The 18,731-nt window shown below is 49.2% G+C and overlaps 1 protein-coding gene across 1 annotated transcript in view; it reads right to left on the bottom strand.

Moving 5' to 3' along the window:
* Positions 1-18,731, bottom strand: part of DDX41 (DEAD-box helicase 41) — a 153,224-nt gene that overhangs the window by 11,696 nt on the left and 122,797 nt on the right. The window contains exons 15-16 of the mRNA XM_063927969.1: positions 18,032-18,103; positions 17,844-17,954 (exon numbers count right to left, since the gene is read on the bottom strand). Of these exons, the coding sequence (XP_063784039.1) occupies positions 17,844-17,954; positions 18,032-18,103 (183 nt within the window). The remainder of the gene's footprint in view (positions 1-17,843; positions 17,955-18,031; positions 18,104-18,731) is intronic.

Here is an 18,731-nt window from a genome sequence, read left to right as displayed (position 1 = left end):
TCCCGCCCGTTTGGGAGCTTTGGTATAATCCCCATGGTCCTTACGGAGTCCCAGCATCCACTTAGGACGTCAGAGAAAATAAGATTTTACTCACCGGTAAATCTATTTCTCGCAGTCCGTAGTGGATGCTGGGCGCCCATCCCAAGTGCGGATTGTCTGCAATACTTGTATATAGTTATTGTTTAACTAAAGGGTTATTGTTGAGCCATCTGTTGAGAGGCTCAGTTATTGTTCATACTGTTAACTGGGTATAGTATCACGAGTTATACGGTGTGATTGGTGTGGCTGGTATGAGTCTTACCCGGGATTCAAAATCCTTCCTTATTGTGTCAGCTCTTCCGGGCACAGTATCCTAACTGAGGTCTGGAGGAGGGTCATAGAAGGAGGAGCCAGTGCACACCAGATAGACCAAAGGCTTTCTTTTAGTTGTGCCCAGTCTCCTGCGGAGTCGCTATTCCCCATGGTCCTTACGGAGTCCCAGCATCCACTACGGACTACGAGAAATAGATTTACCGGTGAGTAAAATCTTATTTTTTTCCAGGCTAACTTTAACAGGTCATCCAGCTCTGCAGAATCAGGGAAAGTGACACTGAGGGGTATATTTACTAAGCTCCCGATTTTGACCGAGATGGTGTTTTTTCTTCAAAGTGTCATCTCGGGAATTTACTAAACTCAAATCACGGCAGTGATGAGGGCATTCGTATTTTTTTTGGAAGTCCAAGAAAAAAAAAATAAGAATTTACTCACCGGTAATTCTATTTCTCGTAGTCCGTAGTGGATGCTGGGAACTCCGTAAGGACCATGGGGAATAGCGGGCTCCGAAGGAGGCTGGGCACTCTAGAAAGATCTTAGACTACCTGGTGTGCACTGGCTCCTCCCACTCTGACCCTCCTCCAAGCCTCAGTTAGGACACCGTGCCCGGACGAGCGTACACAATAAGGAAGGATTTTGAATCCCGGGTAAGACTCATACCAGCCACACCAATCACACCGTGTAACTCGTGATATGAAACCCAGTTAACAGTATGAAACAACTGAGCCTCTCAACAGATGGCTCAACAATAACCCGATTTAGTTAACAATAACTATGTACAAGTATTGCAGATAAACCGCACTTGGGATGGGCGCCCAGCATCCACTACGGACTACGAGAAATAGAATTACCGGTGAGTAAATTCTTATTTTCTCTGACGTCCTAGTGGATGCTGGGAACTCCGTAAGGACCATGGGGATTATACCAAAGCTCCCAAACGGGCGGGAGAGTGCGGATGACTCTGCAACACCGAATGAGAGAACTCCAGGTCCTCCTCAGCCAGGGTATCAAATTTATAGAATTTTGCAAACGTGTTTGCCCCTGACCAAGTAGCAGCTCGGCAAAGTTGTAAAGCCGAGACCCCTCGGGCAGCCGCCCAAGATGAGCCCACCTTCCTTGTGGAATGGGCATTGACAGATTTTGGCTGTGGCAGGCCTGCCACAGAATGTGCAAGCTGAATTGTACTACAAATCCAACGAGCAATAGTCTGCGTAGAAGCAGGAGCACCCAGCTTGTTGGGTGCATATAGGATAAACAGCGAGTCAGATTTTCTGACTCCAGCCGTTCTGGAAACATATATTTTCAGGGCCCTGACCACGTCTAACAACTTGGAGTCCTCCAAGTCCCTAGTAGCCGCAGGCACCACAATAGGCTGGTTCAGGTGAAACGCCGACACCACCTTAGGGAGAAACTGGGGACGAGTCCTCAATTCTGCCCTATCCATATGGAAAATCAGATAAGGGCCTTTACATGATAAAGCCGCCAATTCTGATACTCGCCTGGCCGAAGCCAAGGCCAATAACATGACCACTTTCCAAGTGAGATATTACAGATCCACGGTCTTTAGTGGTCCCAAGGTGCCACCGGAGGCACAAACGGGGGCTGAATATGCAGCACTCCTTTTATAAATCTTTGTCTGAACTTCAGGTACTGAAGCTAGTTCTTTTTGAAAGAAAATCGACAGAGCCGAGATCTGTACCTTAATGGAACCTAATTTAAGGCCCATAGTCACTCCTGCTTGCAGGAAATGCAGAAATCGACCTAGTTGAAATTCCTCTGTTGGGGCCCTTTCGGCCTCACACCATGCAACATATTTCCGCCATATGCGGTGATAATGATTTGCTGTAACCTCTTTCCTGGCTTTAGTAAGCGTAGGAATGACTTCCTCCGGAATGCCCTTTTCCTTCAGGATCCGACGTTCAACCGCCATGCCGTCAAATGCAGCCGCGGTAAGTCTTGGAACAGACAGGGCCCCTGCAGCCGCAGGTCCTGTCTGAGTGGCAGAGGCCATGGGTCCTCTGATATAAATTCTTGAAGTTCTGGGTACCAAGCTCTTCTTGGCCAGTCCGGAACCACGAGTATCGTTCTTACTCCTCGCCTTCCTATTATTCTCAGTACCTTTGGTATGAGAGGCAGAGGGGAGAACACATAAACCGACTGGTACACCCACGGTGTTACCAGAGCGTCCACAGCTATCGCCTGAGGGTCCCTTGACCTGGCGCAATATCTTTTATAGCTTTTTGTTGAGGCGGGACGTCATCATGTCCACCTGTGGCCTTTCCCAATGGTGTACAATCCTTTGGAAGACTTCTGGAGGAAGTCCCCACTCTCCCGGGTGGAGGTCGTGTCTGTTGAGAAGATCTGCTTCCCAGTTGTCCACTCCGGGAATGAACACTGCTGACAGTGCTAACACATGATTTTCCGCCTATCGGAGAATCCTTGTGGCTTCTGCCATCGCCATTCTGCTTCTTGTGCCGCCCTGTTGGTTTACATGGGCGACTGCCGTGATGTTGTCTGATTGGATCAGTACCGGCTGGTTTTGAAGCAGAGGCCTTGCCCCTCAGGGCATTGTAAATGGCCCTCAGGTCCAGAATATTTATGTGTAGGGAAATCACCTGACTTGACCAAAGTCCCTGGAAGTTTCTTCCCTGTGTGACTGCCCCCCAGCCTCAAAGGCTGGCATCCATGGTCACTAGGACCTAGTCCTGTATGCCGAACCTGCGGCCCTCTTGAAGATGGGCACTCTGCAGCCACCACAGTAGAGATACCCTGGTCCTTGGAGACAGGGTTATCAGCCTATGCATCGGAAGATGCGATCCGGACCACTTGTCCAACAGGTCCCTCTGAAAAGTTCTTGTATGGAACCTGCCTAATGGGATTGCTTCGTAGGAAGCTACCATTTTTCCCAGGACTCGCGTGCAACGATGTACCGCTACCTGTTTTGGCTTCAGGAGGTCTCTGACTAGAGATGACAACTCCTTGGCTTTCTCCTACGGGAGAAACACTATTTCTGGTTTATGTCCAGAGCCATCCCCAGGAACAGTAGATGTGTCATAGGAACCAGCTGTGACTTTGGACTGTTTAGAATCCAACCGTGCTGTTGTAGCACTTTCCAAAATAGTGCTACCCCGACTACCAACTGCTCCTTGGACCTCGCCCTTATAAAGAGATTGTCCAATTACAGGATAATTAAAACTCCCTTTTTTCGAAGGAGTATCATCATTTCGGCCATTACCTTGATAAAACACCCTCGGTGCCATGTACAGTCCAAACGGCAGTGTCTGGACTTGGTAATGGTAATCCTGTACCACAAATCTGAGGTACTCCTGGCGAGGATGGTAAATGGGGACATGCAGGTAAGCATCCTTGATGTCCCAGGATACCATGTAATCCCCCTCGTCCAGGCTTGCAATAACCGCCCTGAGCGATTCCATCTTAAACTTGAATTTTTTTATGTATGTGTTCAAGGATTTTATATATAAAATGGGTCACACCGAACCATGCGGTTTCGGTACCCCAAACCGTGTGGAATAGTAACCCCGTCCTTGTTGAAGTAGGGGCACCTTGAGTATTACCTGCTGGGAATACCGCTTATTAATTGCCTCTAGCACAGCCTCCCTGCCTGAGGGAGTCGTCAGCAAGGCATATTTTAGGAAACGGCTGGGGGGAGACATCTCGAATTCCAGCTTGTACCCCTGAAATACTACTTGAAAGAAACAGGGATCCACCTGTGAGCGAGCCCACTAATTGCTGAAATTTTTGAGACGGCCCCCCACCGTACCTGGCTACACCTGTGGAGCACCCGCGTCATGCTGTGGACTCACAGGAAGCGGGGGAAGAATTTTGATTCTGGGAACAGGCTGACTGGTGCAGCTTTTTCCCTCTTCCCTGGTCTCTGTACAGAAAGGAAGCGCCATTTGACCCGCTTGCTTTTCTGAAGCCGAAAGGACTGTACCTTTGTCTGTGAGGAAACCCGAGGTAAAAATATTTCTTCCCAGCAGTTGCTGCGGATACGAGGTCCCAGAGACCATCCCCAAATAATTCCTCACCCTTAAAAGGCAGAATCTCTATGCGCTTTTTAAGTCAGCATCACCTGTCCAGTGACAGGTCTCTAATACCCTCCTGACAGAATGGACATAACATTCAATTTGGATGCCAGCCGGCAAAATATCCCTCTGTGCATCCCTCATATATAAGACGACGTCTTTAATATGTTCTCATATTAGCAAACTAGTATGCTTGACAGGGTCACCGACCACGCTGCAGCAGCACGCTCTGCAGGTCTCAGTCTAGTAGCTGAGTGTGTAAATACAGACTTCAGGATAGCCTCCTGCTTTTTATCAACAGGTACCTTCAAAGTGGTCGTTCCTAAAACGGCAGTGCCACCTTTTTTGACAACCGTGTGAGCGCCTTATCCACCCTAGGGGATATCTCCCAGCGTAACTTATCCTCCTGGCGGGAAAGGGTACGCCATCAGTAACTTTTTATAAATTACCAGTTTCTTAACGGGGGAACCCACGCTTTTCACACACTTCATTTATTCATCTGATGGGGGAACAAAACACTGCCTGTTTTTTCTCCCCAAACCTAAAACCCATTTTTAGAGGTGCTTGGGTTAATGTCAGAAATGTATAACACATTTTTTATTGCCGGGATCAAGTCACGGATGTTCCTAGTGGATTGTGTATATGTCTCAACCTTGTCGACACTGGAGTCAGACTCCGTGTCGACATCTGTGTCTGCCATCTGAGAGAGCGGGCGTTTTTGAGCCCCTGATGGTCTTTGAGACGCCTGGGCAGGCGCGGGCTGAGAAGCCGGCTGTCCCACAGCTGTTACGTCATCCACCCTTTTATGTAAGGAGTTGACACTGTCGGTTAATACCTTTCACCTATCCATCCACTCTGGTGTCGGCCCCACAGGGGGCGACATCACATATATCGGCCTCTGTTCCGTCACCATATAAGCCTCCTCATTCAACATGTCGACACAGCCGTACCGACACACCGCAGACACACAGGGAATGCTCTAAACGAGGACAGGACCCACAAAAGCCCTTTGGGGGGACAGAGTGAGAGTATGCCAGCACACACCAGAGCGCTATATAATGCAGGGACTAACTGAGTTATGTCCCCTATAGCTGCTTTTCAATATAATATACTGTATACAGTGCCAATTTTAATGCCCCCCCTCTCTTTTCCCTCTTACTGTACTGTAGAATTGCAGGGAAGAGCCAGGGAGCTTCCTTCCAGCCGAGCTGTGAGGGAAAAATGGCGCCAGTGTGCTGAGGAGATAGGCTCCGCCCCTTTTTCGCGGCGTATTCTCCCGCTTTTTATGGGATTCTGGCAGGGGTATTTACCTCATATATAGCTCCAGGGGCTATATATTGAGGTATTTTAGCCAGCCAAGGTGTTTTTATTGCTGCCTCAGGGCGCCCCCCCCCAGCGCCTTGCACCCTCAGTGACCGGAGTGTGAAGTGTGTATGAGGAGCAATGGCGCACAGCTGCAGTGCTGTGCGCTACCTTGGTGAAGACAGGATGTCTTCATGCCGCCGATTTTCCGGACCATCTTCTTGCTTCTGGCTCTGTAAGGGGGACGGCGGCGCGGCTCCGGGACCGAACATCAAGGCTGGGCCTGCGGTCGATCCCTCTGGAGCTAATGGTGTCCAGTAGCCTAAGAAGCCCAATCCGGCTGCAAGCAGGCGAGTTCGCTTCTTCTCCCCTTAGTCCCTCGCTGCAGTGAGCCTGTTGCCAGCAGGTCTCACTGAAAATAACAAATTCTAAGACTATAACTTTCTAAGAGCTCAGGAGAGCCCCTAGTGTGCATCCAACCTCGGCCGGGCACGAAATCTAACTGAGGCTTGGAGGAGGGTCAGAGTGGGAGGAGCCAGTGCACACCAGGTAGTCTAAGATCTTTCTAGAGTGCCCAGCCTCCTTCGGAGCCCGCTATTCCCCATGGTCCTTACGGAGTTCCCAGCATCCACTAGGACGTCAGAGAAATACGAATGAATACACCATCGGTCAAATACACCTGCAAATTGGTAGAACTCGGTAATTTACTAAAAAGTGTAATTCACAAACACTGCCGGCAATAGCCAAACACTACCGTGAAAAAATACAAATCGTAAGAAAGTGCTAAAATAAAACAGACCAGCTTTTTTTTACCGTGTTCTGATATGCATGCACGGATCCATGAGATCAGTGCATGTTTATCAGTGGGAAGGGGTGGGAAAGTGTTATTTTTTTTATAAAAAAATGCGTGGGGTCCCCCCTCCTAAGCAAAACCAGCCTCGGGCTCTTTGAGCCGGTCCTGGTTGAAAAAATATGGGGGAAAAAGTGGCAGGGGTTCCCCCATATTTAATCAACCAGCAGCGGGCTCTGCGCCTGGTCCTGGTTCCAAAAATACGGGGGACAAAAAGCGTAGGGGTCCCCCGTATTTTTAAAACCAGCACCGGGCTCCACTAGCCAGGTACATAATGCCACAGCCGGGGGACACTTTTATATAGGTCCCTGCGGCCCTGGCATTACATACCCAACTAGTCACCCCTGGCCGGGGTACCCTGGAGGAGTGGGGACCCCTTCAATCAAGGGGTCCCCCCCCTCCAGCCACCCAAGGGCCAGGGGTGAAGCCCGAGGCTGTCCCCCCCATCCAAGGGCGGCGGATGGGGGCTGATAGCTTTTTTGATAAGTGATGAATATTGTTTTTAGTAGCAGTACTACAAGTCCCAGCAAGCCTCCCCCGCAAGCTGGTACTTGGAGAACCACAAGTACCAGCATGCGGTGGAAAACAGGGCCCGCTGGTACCTGTAGTACTATTACTAAAAAAATACCCCAATAAAAACAGGACACACACACCTTCAAAGTAAAAGTTTATTACATACATCCACACCTCCATACATACATACTTACCTATGTTCACACGAGGGTCGGTCCTCTTCTCCATGTAGAATCCATGGGGTACCTGTTGGGAAAATTATACTCACATAATCCAGTGTTGGTCGTTCCTCTTCTGTTCTATTTGTAATCCACGAACTTGGCAAAATAACAAAACGAACACCCGACCACGCACTGAAAGGGCCCCCATGTTTTCACATGGGACCCCTTTCCCCGACTGCCAGGAACCCCCCCTGACTTCTGTCTAAGAGGGTTCCTTCAGCCAATCAGGAAGCGCCACGTCGTGGCACCCTCCTGATTGGCTGTGTGCTCCTGAAGTGTCTGTCAGGCAGCACACGGCAGTGTTACAATGTAGCGCCTATGCGCTCCATTGTAACCAATGGTGGGAATTTTGCGGTTAGCGGTGAGGTTACTTTCGGTCAAGCCACCACAGGAGAGATACCCTGGCCCTGGGGGACAGGGTGATCATCTGGTGAATCTGTAGATGTGACCCGGACCACTTGTCCAGAAGGTCCCATTGAAAAGGTCTCGCATGGAACCTGCCAAATGGAATGGCCTCGTAAGACGCCACCATCTTTCCCAGAACTCGAGTACAGTGATGCACCGACACCCTTTTTGGCTTCAATAGGTCCCTGACCAAATTCATGAGTTCCTGGGCCTTTTCCCTCGGAAGATAAACCCTCTTCTGGTCTGTATCCAGAATCATGCCTAAGAAAGGCAAACGAGTCGTTGGAACCAACTGTGACTTCGGGATATTGAGAATCCAGCCGTGCTGTTGCAACACCCTCAGGGAGAGTGATACGCTGTTCAGCAACTGTTCTCTCGATCTCGCTTTTATTAGGAGATCGTCCAAGTACGGGATAATTGTGACATCATTTCCGCCATTACCTTGGTGAAAATCCTCGGGGCCGTGGAAAACCCAAACGGCAACGTCTGAAATTGGTAATAACAATCCGGTACCGCAAATCTCAGGAACGCCTGATGAGGCGGATATATGGGGACATTAAGGTACGCATCCTTTATGTCCAGGGACACCATATAATCCCCCCTTCCAGGCTGGCAATGACCACTCTGAGCGATTCCATCTTGAACTTGAACCTTTTTAAGTATAGGTTTAAGGATTTTAAATTCAAAATGGGTCTGACCGAACCGTCCGGTTTCGGGACTACAAACAGGGTTGAGTAATACCCCATCCCCTGCTGAAGCAGGGGGACTTTGACCACCACTTGTTGAAGACACAATTTTTGAATTGCATTTAAAACTATCTCCCTCTCTGGGGGAGAAGACGGTAGGGCCGATTTGAAAAACCGGCGAGGAGGCACCTCTTCGAATTCCAGCTTGTAACCCTGGGAAACAATCTCTATTGCCCAGGGATCCACCTGTGAGTGAACCCAGACGTGGCTGAAAAGTCGAAGACGTGCCCCCACTGGGGCGGACTCCCTCAGCAGAGCCCCAGCGTCATGCGGTGGATTTTGTAGAGGCCGGGGAGGACTTCTGCTCCTGGGAACTAGCTGTGGTTGGCAGCTTTTTCCCCTTGCCCTTACCTCTGGCAAGAAAGGAAGATCCCCGCACTCTCTTGGTTTTATGCGACCGAAAGGACTGCATCTGATAATGTGGCGTTTTCTTAGGCTGTGAGGAAACATAAGGCAAAAAAGTTGATTTACCTGCCGTAGCTGTGGAAACTAGGTCCGTGAGACCTTCCCCAAACAATTCCTCACCCATGTAAGGTAAAACCTCCATATGCCTCTTCGAGTCGGCATCACCCGTCCATTGTCGGGTCCATAGGGCTCGTCTAGCAGAAATCGCCATAGCGTTGGCTCTGGAACCCAGTAAGCCAACGTCTCTCTGAGCATCTCTCATATATAAGACAGCATCTTTAATATGAACCAGGGTCAATAAAATGGTTACCTTATCCAGAGTATCTAAATCAGCAGATAAGGTATCTGTCCACGCTGCTACAGCGCTACAAACCCAAGCCGATGCTATCGTCGGTCTGAGTAAGGTACCAGTATGTGTGTAAATAGACTTCAGGGTAGTCTCCTGCCTGCGATCAGCAGGATCCTTGAGGGTTGCCGTATCTTGAGATGGCAGCGCTACCTTTTTGGATAAGCGTGTCAACGCTTTGTCCACCCTTGGTGAGGATTCCCACCGTATCCTGTCCTTAGTCGGGAAAGGATACGCCATAAGAATCCTTTTGGGAATCTGCAGTTTTTTGTCTGGAGATTCCCAAGCCTTTTCAAATAATTTGTTCAGCTCATGAGATGGGGGAAAGGTTACCTCAGGTTTCTTTTCCTTATACATGCGCACCCTCGTGTCAGGGACAGAGGGTTCATCCGTGATATGCAACACCGCCTTTATTGCAATAATCATATAATGAATACTTTTAGCCAACTTTGGCTGCAACTTTGCATCATCGTAGTCGACACTGGAGTCAGAATCCGTGTCGGTATCAGTGTCTACTATTTGGGATAGTGGGCGCTTTTGAGACCCCGAAGGCCCCTGGACTCGGCTTTATCCAACCTTTTGTGCAATAAATTTACATTTGCATTTATAACATTCCACATATCCAACCAGTCAGGTGTCGGCGTTGCCGACGGAGACACCACACTCATTTGCTCCACCTCCTCCCTAGAAGAGCCTTCCGCTTCAGACATGCCGACACACACGTACCGACACCCCACACACTCAGGGAACTCTCTAACTGGCGACAGTTCCCCCACAAGGCCCTTTGGAGAGACAGAGAGAGAGTATGCCAGCACACACCCAGCGCCAATGACCCTGGCCAAAAATATACCCAGATAGCGCTTTTATTTCAAATAAATATATCACTGCGCCAAATTATGTGCCCCCCCCCCTTCTTTAAAACCCTCTGTCACCGTGTTCAGCAGGGGAGAGTCCGGGGAGCCAGCTTCTCAGCGGTGTGCTGTGGAGAAAATGGCGCTCGTGAGCGCTGAGGATCAAGCCCCGCCCCCTCAGCGGCGGGCTTCTGTCCCGCTTGATTTGGTTTATAAACTGGCGGGGGATCTCAAATACACAGTGCAGAGCCTATATATGTACTGTTTTCGACAGACCAGAGGTTTAAATTGCTGCCCAGGGCGCCCCCCCTGCGCCCTTACAGTGCCTGCCGTGTGTGTGTTATGTGGGAGCAATGGCGCGCAGCGGTAACGCTGCGCCTTACCTCAGTGAAGATCTGAAGTCTTCTGCCGCCTCTGAAGTCTTCTATCTTCTCATACTCACCCGGCTTCTATCTTCCGGCTCTGTGAGGAGGACGGTGGCGCGGCTCCGGGACGAACTGCTAGGAGAGACCTGCGTTCCGACTCCCTCTGGAGCCAATGGTGTCCAGTAGCCTAAGAAGCAGAGCCTAGCATTTAAGTAGGTCTGCTTCTCTCCCCTCAGTCCCTCGATGCAGGGAGCCTGTTGCCAGCAGGCTCCCTGAAAATAAAAAACCTAACAAAATACTTTCTTTCAGGGAAACTCAGGAGAGCTCCCTGTAATGCACCCAGTCTCCTCTGGGCACAGTATCAAACTGAGGTCTGGAGGAGGGGCATAGAGGGAGGAGCCAGTGCACACCCATATCTAAAGTTATTTTTAGTGCCCATGTCTCCTGCGGAGCCCGTCTATCCCCATGGTCCTTACGGAGTCCCCAGCATCCTCTAGGACGTAAGAGAAAACATCACGGGAGTATTCCATATGCCGCCCCTGCATTTGTGCCACACCAAGAACTGGGGGACCCCTTGCGGGGCCCACGGTCTGTACTCACCACTCGTCACCTTCATGCAATGTTAGGTGCGTGCTGCGATTGTGACCGCTAAGGCGCAGTGCTCCGCTGTACAACAACCTCTCAGGACGGGGAAGCGGCTCTGACTCCTGATAAGACCGGTATCCACCCCCCCCCCCCCCCATCCCCCACCCTAACTCCCACAGTGCAGGAATGCTGCTGCCCAAACAGCATACTGTAAATAATAAGAATTTACTTACCGATAATTCTATTTCTCGTAGTCCGTAGTGGATGCTGGGAACTCCGTAAGGACCATGGGGAATAGCAGCTCCGCAGGAGACTGGGCACAAAAGTAAAGCTTTAGGACTACCTGGTGTGCACTGGCTCCTCCCCCTATGACACTCCTCCAAGCCTCAGTTAGGATACTGTGCCCGGACGAGCGTACACAATAAGGAAGGATTTTGAATCCCGGGTAAGACTCATACCAGCCACACCAATCACACCGTACAACCTGTGATCTGAACCCAGTTAACAGCATGATAACAGCGGAGCCTCTGAAAAGATGGCTCACAACAACAAAAACCCGATTTTTGTAACAGCAACTATGTACAAGTATTGCAGACAATCCGCACTTGGGATGGGCGCCCAGCATCCACTACGGACTACGAGAAATAGAATTATCGGTAAGTAAATTCTTATTTTCTCTGACGTCCTAGTGGATGCTGGGAACTCCGTAAGGACCATGGGGATTATACCAAAGCTCCCAAACGGGCGGGAGAGTGCGGATGACTCTGCAGCACCGAATGAGAGAACTCCAGGTCCTCCTCAGCCAGGGTATCAAATTTGTAGAATTTAGCAAACGTGTTTGCCCCTGACCAAGTAGCTGCTCGGCAAAGTTGTAAAGCCGAGACCCCTCAGGCAGCCGCCCAAGATGAGCCCACCTTCCTTGTGGAATGGGCTTTTACAGATTTAGGCTGTGGCAGGCCTGCCACAGAATGTGCAAGCTGAATTGTACTACAAATCCAACGAGCAATAGTCTGCTTAGAAGCAGGAGCACCCAGCTTGTTGGGTGCATACAGGATAAACAGCGAGTCAGATTTTCTGACTCCAGCCGTCCTGGAAACATATATTTTCGGGGCCCTGACTACATCCAGCAACTTGGAGTCCTCCAAGTCCCTAGTAGCCGCAGGTACCACAATAGGCTGGTTCAGGTGAAACGCTGAAACAACCTTAGGGAGAAATTGAGGACGAGTCCTCAATTCTGCCCTGTCCGTATGAAAAATTAGGTAAGGGCTTTTATAGGATAAAGCCGCCAATTCTGACACACGCCTGGCCGAAGCCAGGGCCAACAGCATTACCACTTTCCATGTGAGATATTTTAAGTCCACAGTGGTGAGTGGTTCAAACCAATGTGATTTTAGGAACCCCAAAACTACATTGAGATCCCAAGGTGCCACTGGAGGCACAAAAGGAGGCTGTATATGCAGTACCCCTTTTACAAACGTCTGAACTTCAGGAACTGAAGCCAGTTCTTTCTGGAAGAAAATCGACAGGGCCGAAATTTGAACCTTAATGGACCCTAATTTTAGGCCCATAGACAGTCCTGTTTGCAGGAAATGCAGGAAACGACCCAGTTGAAATTCCTCTGTAGGGGCCTGCCTGGCCTCGCACCACGCAACATATTTACGCCAAATACGGTGATAATGTTGTGCGGTTACATCCTTCCTGGCTTTGATCAGGGTAGGGATGACTTCATCCGGAATGCCTTTTTCCTTCAGGATCCGGCGTTCAACCGCCATGACGTCAAACGCAGTCGCGGTAAGTCTTGGAACAGACAGGGTCCCTGCTGGAGCAGGTCCCTTCTTAGAGGTAGAGGCCACGGGTCCTCTGTGAGCATCTCTTGAAGTTCCGGGTACCAAGTCCTTCTTGGCCAATCCGGAGCCACGAGTATAGTTCTTACTCCTCTCCGTCTTATAATTCTCAGTACCTTGGGTATGAGAGGCAGAGGAGGGAACACATACACTGACTGGTACACCTATGGTGTTACCAGAGCGTCCACAGCTATTGCCTGAGGGTCCCTTGACCTGGCGCAATACCTGTCTAGTTTTTTGTTGAGGCGGGACGCCATCATGTCCACCTTTGGTTTTTCCCAACGGTTCACAATCATGTGGAAGACTTCTGGATGAAGTCCCCACTCTCCCGGGTGGAGGTCGTGCCTGCTGAGGAAGTCTGCTTCCCAGTTGTCCACTCCCGGAATGAACACTGCTGACAGTGCTATCACATGATTTTCCGCCCAGCGAAGAATCCTTGCAGCTTCTGCCATTGCCCTCCTGCTTCTTGTGCCGCCCTGTCTGTTTACGTGGGCGACTGCCGTGATGTTGTCTGACTGGATCAGCACCGGCTGACCTTGAAGCAGAGGTCTTGCTAGGCTTAGAGCATTGTAGATGGCCCTTAGCTCCAGGATATTTATGTGAAGTGATGTCTCCAGGCTTGACCACAAGCCCTGGAAATTTCTTCCCTGTGTGACTGCTCCCCAGCCTCTCAGGCTGGCATCCGTGGTCACCAGGACCCAGTCCTGAATGCCGAATCTGCGGCCCTCTAGAAGATGAGCACTCTGCAACCACCACAGGAGAGACACCCTTGTCTTTGGTGACAAGATTATCCGCTGATGCATCTGAAGATGCGACCCGGACCATTTGTCTAGCAGATCCCACTGGAAGGTTCTTGCGTGGAATCTGCCGAATGGGATTGCTTCGTAGGAAGCCACCATTTTTCCCAGGATCCTTGTGCATTGATGCACTGAGACCTGGCCTGGTTTTAGGAGATTTCTGACTAGCTCGGATAACTCCCTGGCTTTCTCCTCCGGGAGAAAAACCTTTTTCTGGACTGTGTCCAGGATCATCCCTAGGAATAGAAGGCGTGTCGTCGGGATCAGCTGCGATTTTGGAATATTGAGAATCCAACCGTGCTGCCGCAACACTATCTGAGATAGTGCTACCCCGACTTCCAACTGTTACCTGGATCTTGCCCTTATCAGGAGATCGTCCAAGTAAGGGATAACTAAAATTCCCTTCCTTCGAAGGAGTATCATCATTTCGGCCATTACCTTGGTAAAGACCCGGGGTGCCGTGGACAAGCCAAACGGCAGCGTCTGAAACTGATAGTGACAATTCTGTACCACAAACCTGAGGTACGCTTGGTGAGAAGGGTAAATTGGGACATGTAGGTAAGCATCTTTGATGTCCAGAGACACCATATAATCCCCTTCTTCCAGGTTTGCAATCACTGCTCTGAGTGACTCCATCTTGAATTTGAACCTCTGTATGTAAGTGTTCAAGGATTTTAGATTTAAAATTGGTCTCACCGAGCCGTCCGGCTTCGGTACCACAAACAGTGTGGAATAATACCCCTTTCCCTGTTGCAGGAGGGGTACCTTGATTATCACCTGCTGGGAATACAGCTTGTGAATGGCTTGCAATACTGCCTCCCTGTCTGAGGGAGATGTCGGTAAAGCAGACTTTAGGAAACGGCGAGGGGGAGACGTCTCGAATTCCAATTTGTACCCGAGATACCACCTGAAGGATCCAGGGGTCCACTTGCGAGTGGGCCCACTGCGCACTGAACTTCTTGAGACGGGCCCCCACCGTGCCTGAGTCCGCTTGTAAAGCCCCAGCGTCATGCTGAGGACTTTGCGGAGGCGGGAGAGGGCTTCTGTTCCTGGGAACTGGCTGTGTGCTGCAGCCTTTTTCCTCTCCCTCTGCCACGGGGCAGAAATGAGGAGCCTTTTGCCCGCTTGCCCTTATGGGGCCGAAAGGACTGCGCCTGATAATACGGCGTCTTCTTATGTTGAGAGCCTACCTGGGGTAAAAATGTGGATTTTCCAGCAGTTGCCGTGGCTACCAGGTCTAATAGACCTACCCCAAATAACTCCTCCCCCTTATAAGGCAATACTTCCATGTGCCTTTTGGAATCCGCATCACCTGACCACTGCTGCGTCCATAACCCTCTTCTTGCAGAAATGGACAGCGCGCTAACTCTTGATGCCAGTCGGCAAATATCCCTCTGCGCATCACGCATATATAAAAATGCATCTTTTAAATGCTCTATAGTCAGTAATATACTGTCCCTATCTAGGGTATCAATATTTTCAGTCAGGGAATCCGACCACGCCACCCCAGCACTGCACATCCAGGCTGAGGCGATTGCCGGTCGCAGTATAACACCCGTGTGAGTGTATATACATTTTAGGATATTCTCCTGCTTTCTGTCGGCAGGTTCCTTTAGGGCGGCCGTATCAGGAGAGGGTAGTGCCACCTGTTTAGACAAGCGTGTGAGCGCTTTATCCACCCTAGGGGGTGTTTCCCAACGTGCCCTATCCTCTGGCGGGAAAGGGTATGATGCCAATAACCTTTTAGGAATTATCAGTTTTTTATCGGGGGAAACCCACGCCTCATCACACACTTCATTTAATTCCTCGGATACAGGAAAAACTACAGGCAGTTTTTTCTCACCAAACATAATACCCTTTTTAGTGGTACTTGTATTATCAGAAATATGCAAAACATTTTTCATTGCCTCAATCATGTAACGTGTGGCCCTACTGGAAGTTACATTTGTCTCATCATCGTCGACACTGGAGTCAGTATCCGTGTCTGTGTCTGCCATCTGAGGTAACGGGCGTTTTAGAGCCCCTGATGGCGTTTGAGACCCCTGGACAGGCACAAGCTGAGTAGCCGGCTGTCTCATATCGTCAACTGTCTTTCGTAAAGAGCTGACATTGTCACGCATTCCTTCCATAAGCTCATCCACTCAGGTGTCGACTCCCTAGGGGGTGACAACTCTATTATAGGCAATAGCTCCGCCTCCATCTCATTTTCCTCCTCAAACATGTCGACACAATCGTACCGACACACCGCACACACACAGGGAATGCTCTGATAGAGGACAGGACCCCACTAGCCCTTTGGGGAGACAGAGGGAGAGTATGCCAGCACACACCAGAGCGCTATATATAGACAGGAATACCACTATATAACGTGCTTTTCCCTTTATAGCTGCTGTTATTATCAAAACTGCGCCAAATTAGTGCCCCCCCTCTCTTTTTTACCCTTTTCTGTAGTGCAGGACTGCAGGGGAGAGTCAGGGAGACGTCCTTCCAGCGGAGCTGTGATGGAAAATGGCGCCCGTGTGCTGAGGAGATAGGCTCCGCCCCCTTCTCGGCGGCCTTTTCTCCCGCTTTTTGGTGAATTCTGGCAGGGGTTAAAACACATCCATATAGCCCTGGGGGTTATATGTGGTGTATTTTCGCCAGCCAAGGTGTTTTACATTGCTGCTCAGGGCGCCCCCCCCTAGCGCCCTGCACCCTCAGTGACCGGAGTGTGAAGTGTGCCTGAGGAGCAATGGCGCACAGCTGCAGTGCTGTGCGCTACCTTGTTGAAGACTGATGTCTTCTGCCGCCGATTTTTCCGGACCTATTCTTGCTTCTGGCTCTGTAAGGGGGCCGGCGGCGCGGCTCTGGGACCGGACTCCGAGGCTGGGCCTGTGTTCGGTCCCTCTGGAGCTAATGGTGTCCAGTAGCCTAAGAAGCCCAAGCTGGCTGCAAGCAGGCAGGTTCGCTTCTTCTCCTCTTAGTCCCTCGATGCAGTGAGCCTGTTGCCAGCAGGTCTCACTGAAAATAAAAAACCTAAAACTAAACTTTCACTAAGAAGCTCAGGAGAGCCCCTAGTGTGCACCCTTCTCGGCCGGGCACAAAAATCTAACTGAGGCTTGGAGGAGGGTCATAGGGGGAGGAGCCAGTGCACACCAGGTAGTCCTAAAGCTTTACTTTTGTGCCCAGTCTCCTGCGGAGCCGCTATTCCCCATGGTCCTTACGGAGTTCCCAGCATCCACTAGGACGTCAGAGAAAATAGATTTTAAAGGAAACTGAAGAAAAATCCTCTGGAGCTCCGGAGTGTGCATCCTCTCCTGAGGGCACGTTTTTCTAAACTGCCTGTGGGAGAGGGCAAAGAGGGGAGGAGCCAGCACACCCAGTTGAAGAAATTTAAAGTGCACCGACTCCTTTGGACCCTGTCTATACCCCATCGTACTAATTCCCCAATATCCCTTATGGATGCTAGAGAAAAAAAAGTTTGTCACTGTTTTTTTTTTTTTTACACACACCCAACTATCCAGAAGTATACAATAAGAGCTTCTGGTCCTGAGCTGGAAGATTTTAATAAAACATTCTATGAACATATCCCATGCCTTGCCCCCCTTGCCAAATTCATCGTGGCTACTGTGTGGTTTGCTCCAGAATACTTTAAATAGCTTCAAATGGAGAACTCTGGTTAATGACACAGCTAAACATGAATAGTAAATCTGCTGTACACCAGTAAGAATGCGGTCTATAAGAATCACAAGCTTTGGGACTGCCAGTGTCATTCCCATTTTGGTGTAAGAAGAGATAACCATGACAGCCATTGGTCGTTCTTGTCCTGTCCCCCTTCTTGCCTTATCATGCATGCCATTTCCTTGGTCTATAAATGCATATCTGGGTACTAATACTTCTCTGCCTTCCTTTTTTATTAAGCCCATCTGGCTGGTACTCTACTACTCTGTATTATTAGCACATAACTGTATTTTACAAGTATTTCAACCTGGCAGCTTTTGAGTGCCACATTTTTTACAGTTTGTGTGTCAGCCCATTTAAAAGATGTGTAAGATGTTTTACACTTTCCTTCCCTTCCAGGAAATGAATGAGGCCCAACATTTCAGGGCCTCATCCTTTATCCTGATGAGATTAACGCCTAAGGAAACTCAGTAACCTGACTCATTACAACACAACCTTTAATGAAATTAAAATTGCTCATGTGTGTTAATGTTCAAAATTACATCTTGCATTTTACAACAGCACACCGAGGAAATATCAGCATAGGAGCACTCACCTCCAATGTCCAGCATAGTCTCATCACTGCTGTTGAGTACCTGCAGTACAGGGGGCACACGCTGCTTGGCCTCCATAAGCAGAGCTCTAAGGTCCATCAAAACAGATTCATCTGTGGGAAAGGGTAGGGTCATTACTACTACAACTCAAACTGCAAAATAATAACAACCAGGAACCGTCTTCACTTACCGCATGCCTTGTTAATGAAGGTGGTGGCAATTCCCGTATTACCGGATCGCCCTGTACGTCCTATTCTGTGAACTAGATATATTTAAAGAAAAAAAAAAGACAATGTATAAAAGCAGGCAGGCCCGCTCACACACTCCGGTGTACCCAAGTACAATACTAAGAGATTGGCATTTTTAGATATTTTATATCTATTATTTTAACTAACAGTAGCTACACGAAGGAAAGTTTTAGGGAGTTATTTTCCATAACTATATTAATCACTTTGTTGAATGATTGGTCAACATCTTATGTAAGGCTGTAGATGGATTGTTAATATTTGTATTAAAGCAACATATCTATGCCTATATTGTGTTGGTCTGTCATGTAGAAGTGGATGGCAGATATATATGTGATACAACTATAAGTCTCTCAAATTGGTCATCAGAAACATATATTCATCCTAGTTTCCAATGATTTAAGTTTGCATTATGACGGTGTAAAAAGGGTTATTGCGCATATTTAAAGTGTTGCTCCGCCCCCATTTTTTTCTATAAATTTAAATCCAGCAATGCACAGGCATCAGAAGTCCATGTTATTGGGTGCACAATGCCAAAGTTTATCTGCTTACAAAACATATTCTGTACACGTGTATATGCATGTGAGGAAGGGCTCCAAGTTACGTTTATCAAATCCAGCAGACACAGATTTCCCTTCCCTAATG

Source organism: Pseudophryne corroboree, chromosome 6 (genome assembly GCF_028390025.1).
Source record: "Pseudophryne corroboree isolate aPseCor3 chromosome 6, aPseCor3.hap2, whole genome shotgun sequence".
NCBI lineage: Eukaryota > Metazoa > Chordata > Amphibia > Anura > Myobatrachidae > Pseudophryne > Pseudophryne corroboree.
The sequence above is the reverse complement of the archived record's forward strand: the minus strand, read 5'-3'. Positions and strand labels throughout refer to the sequence as shown.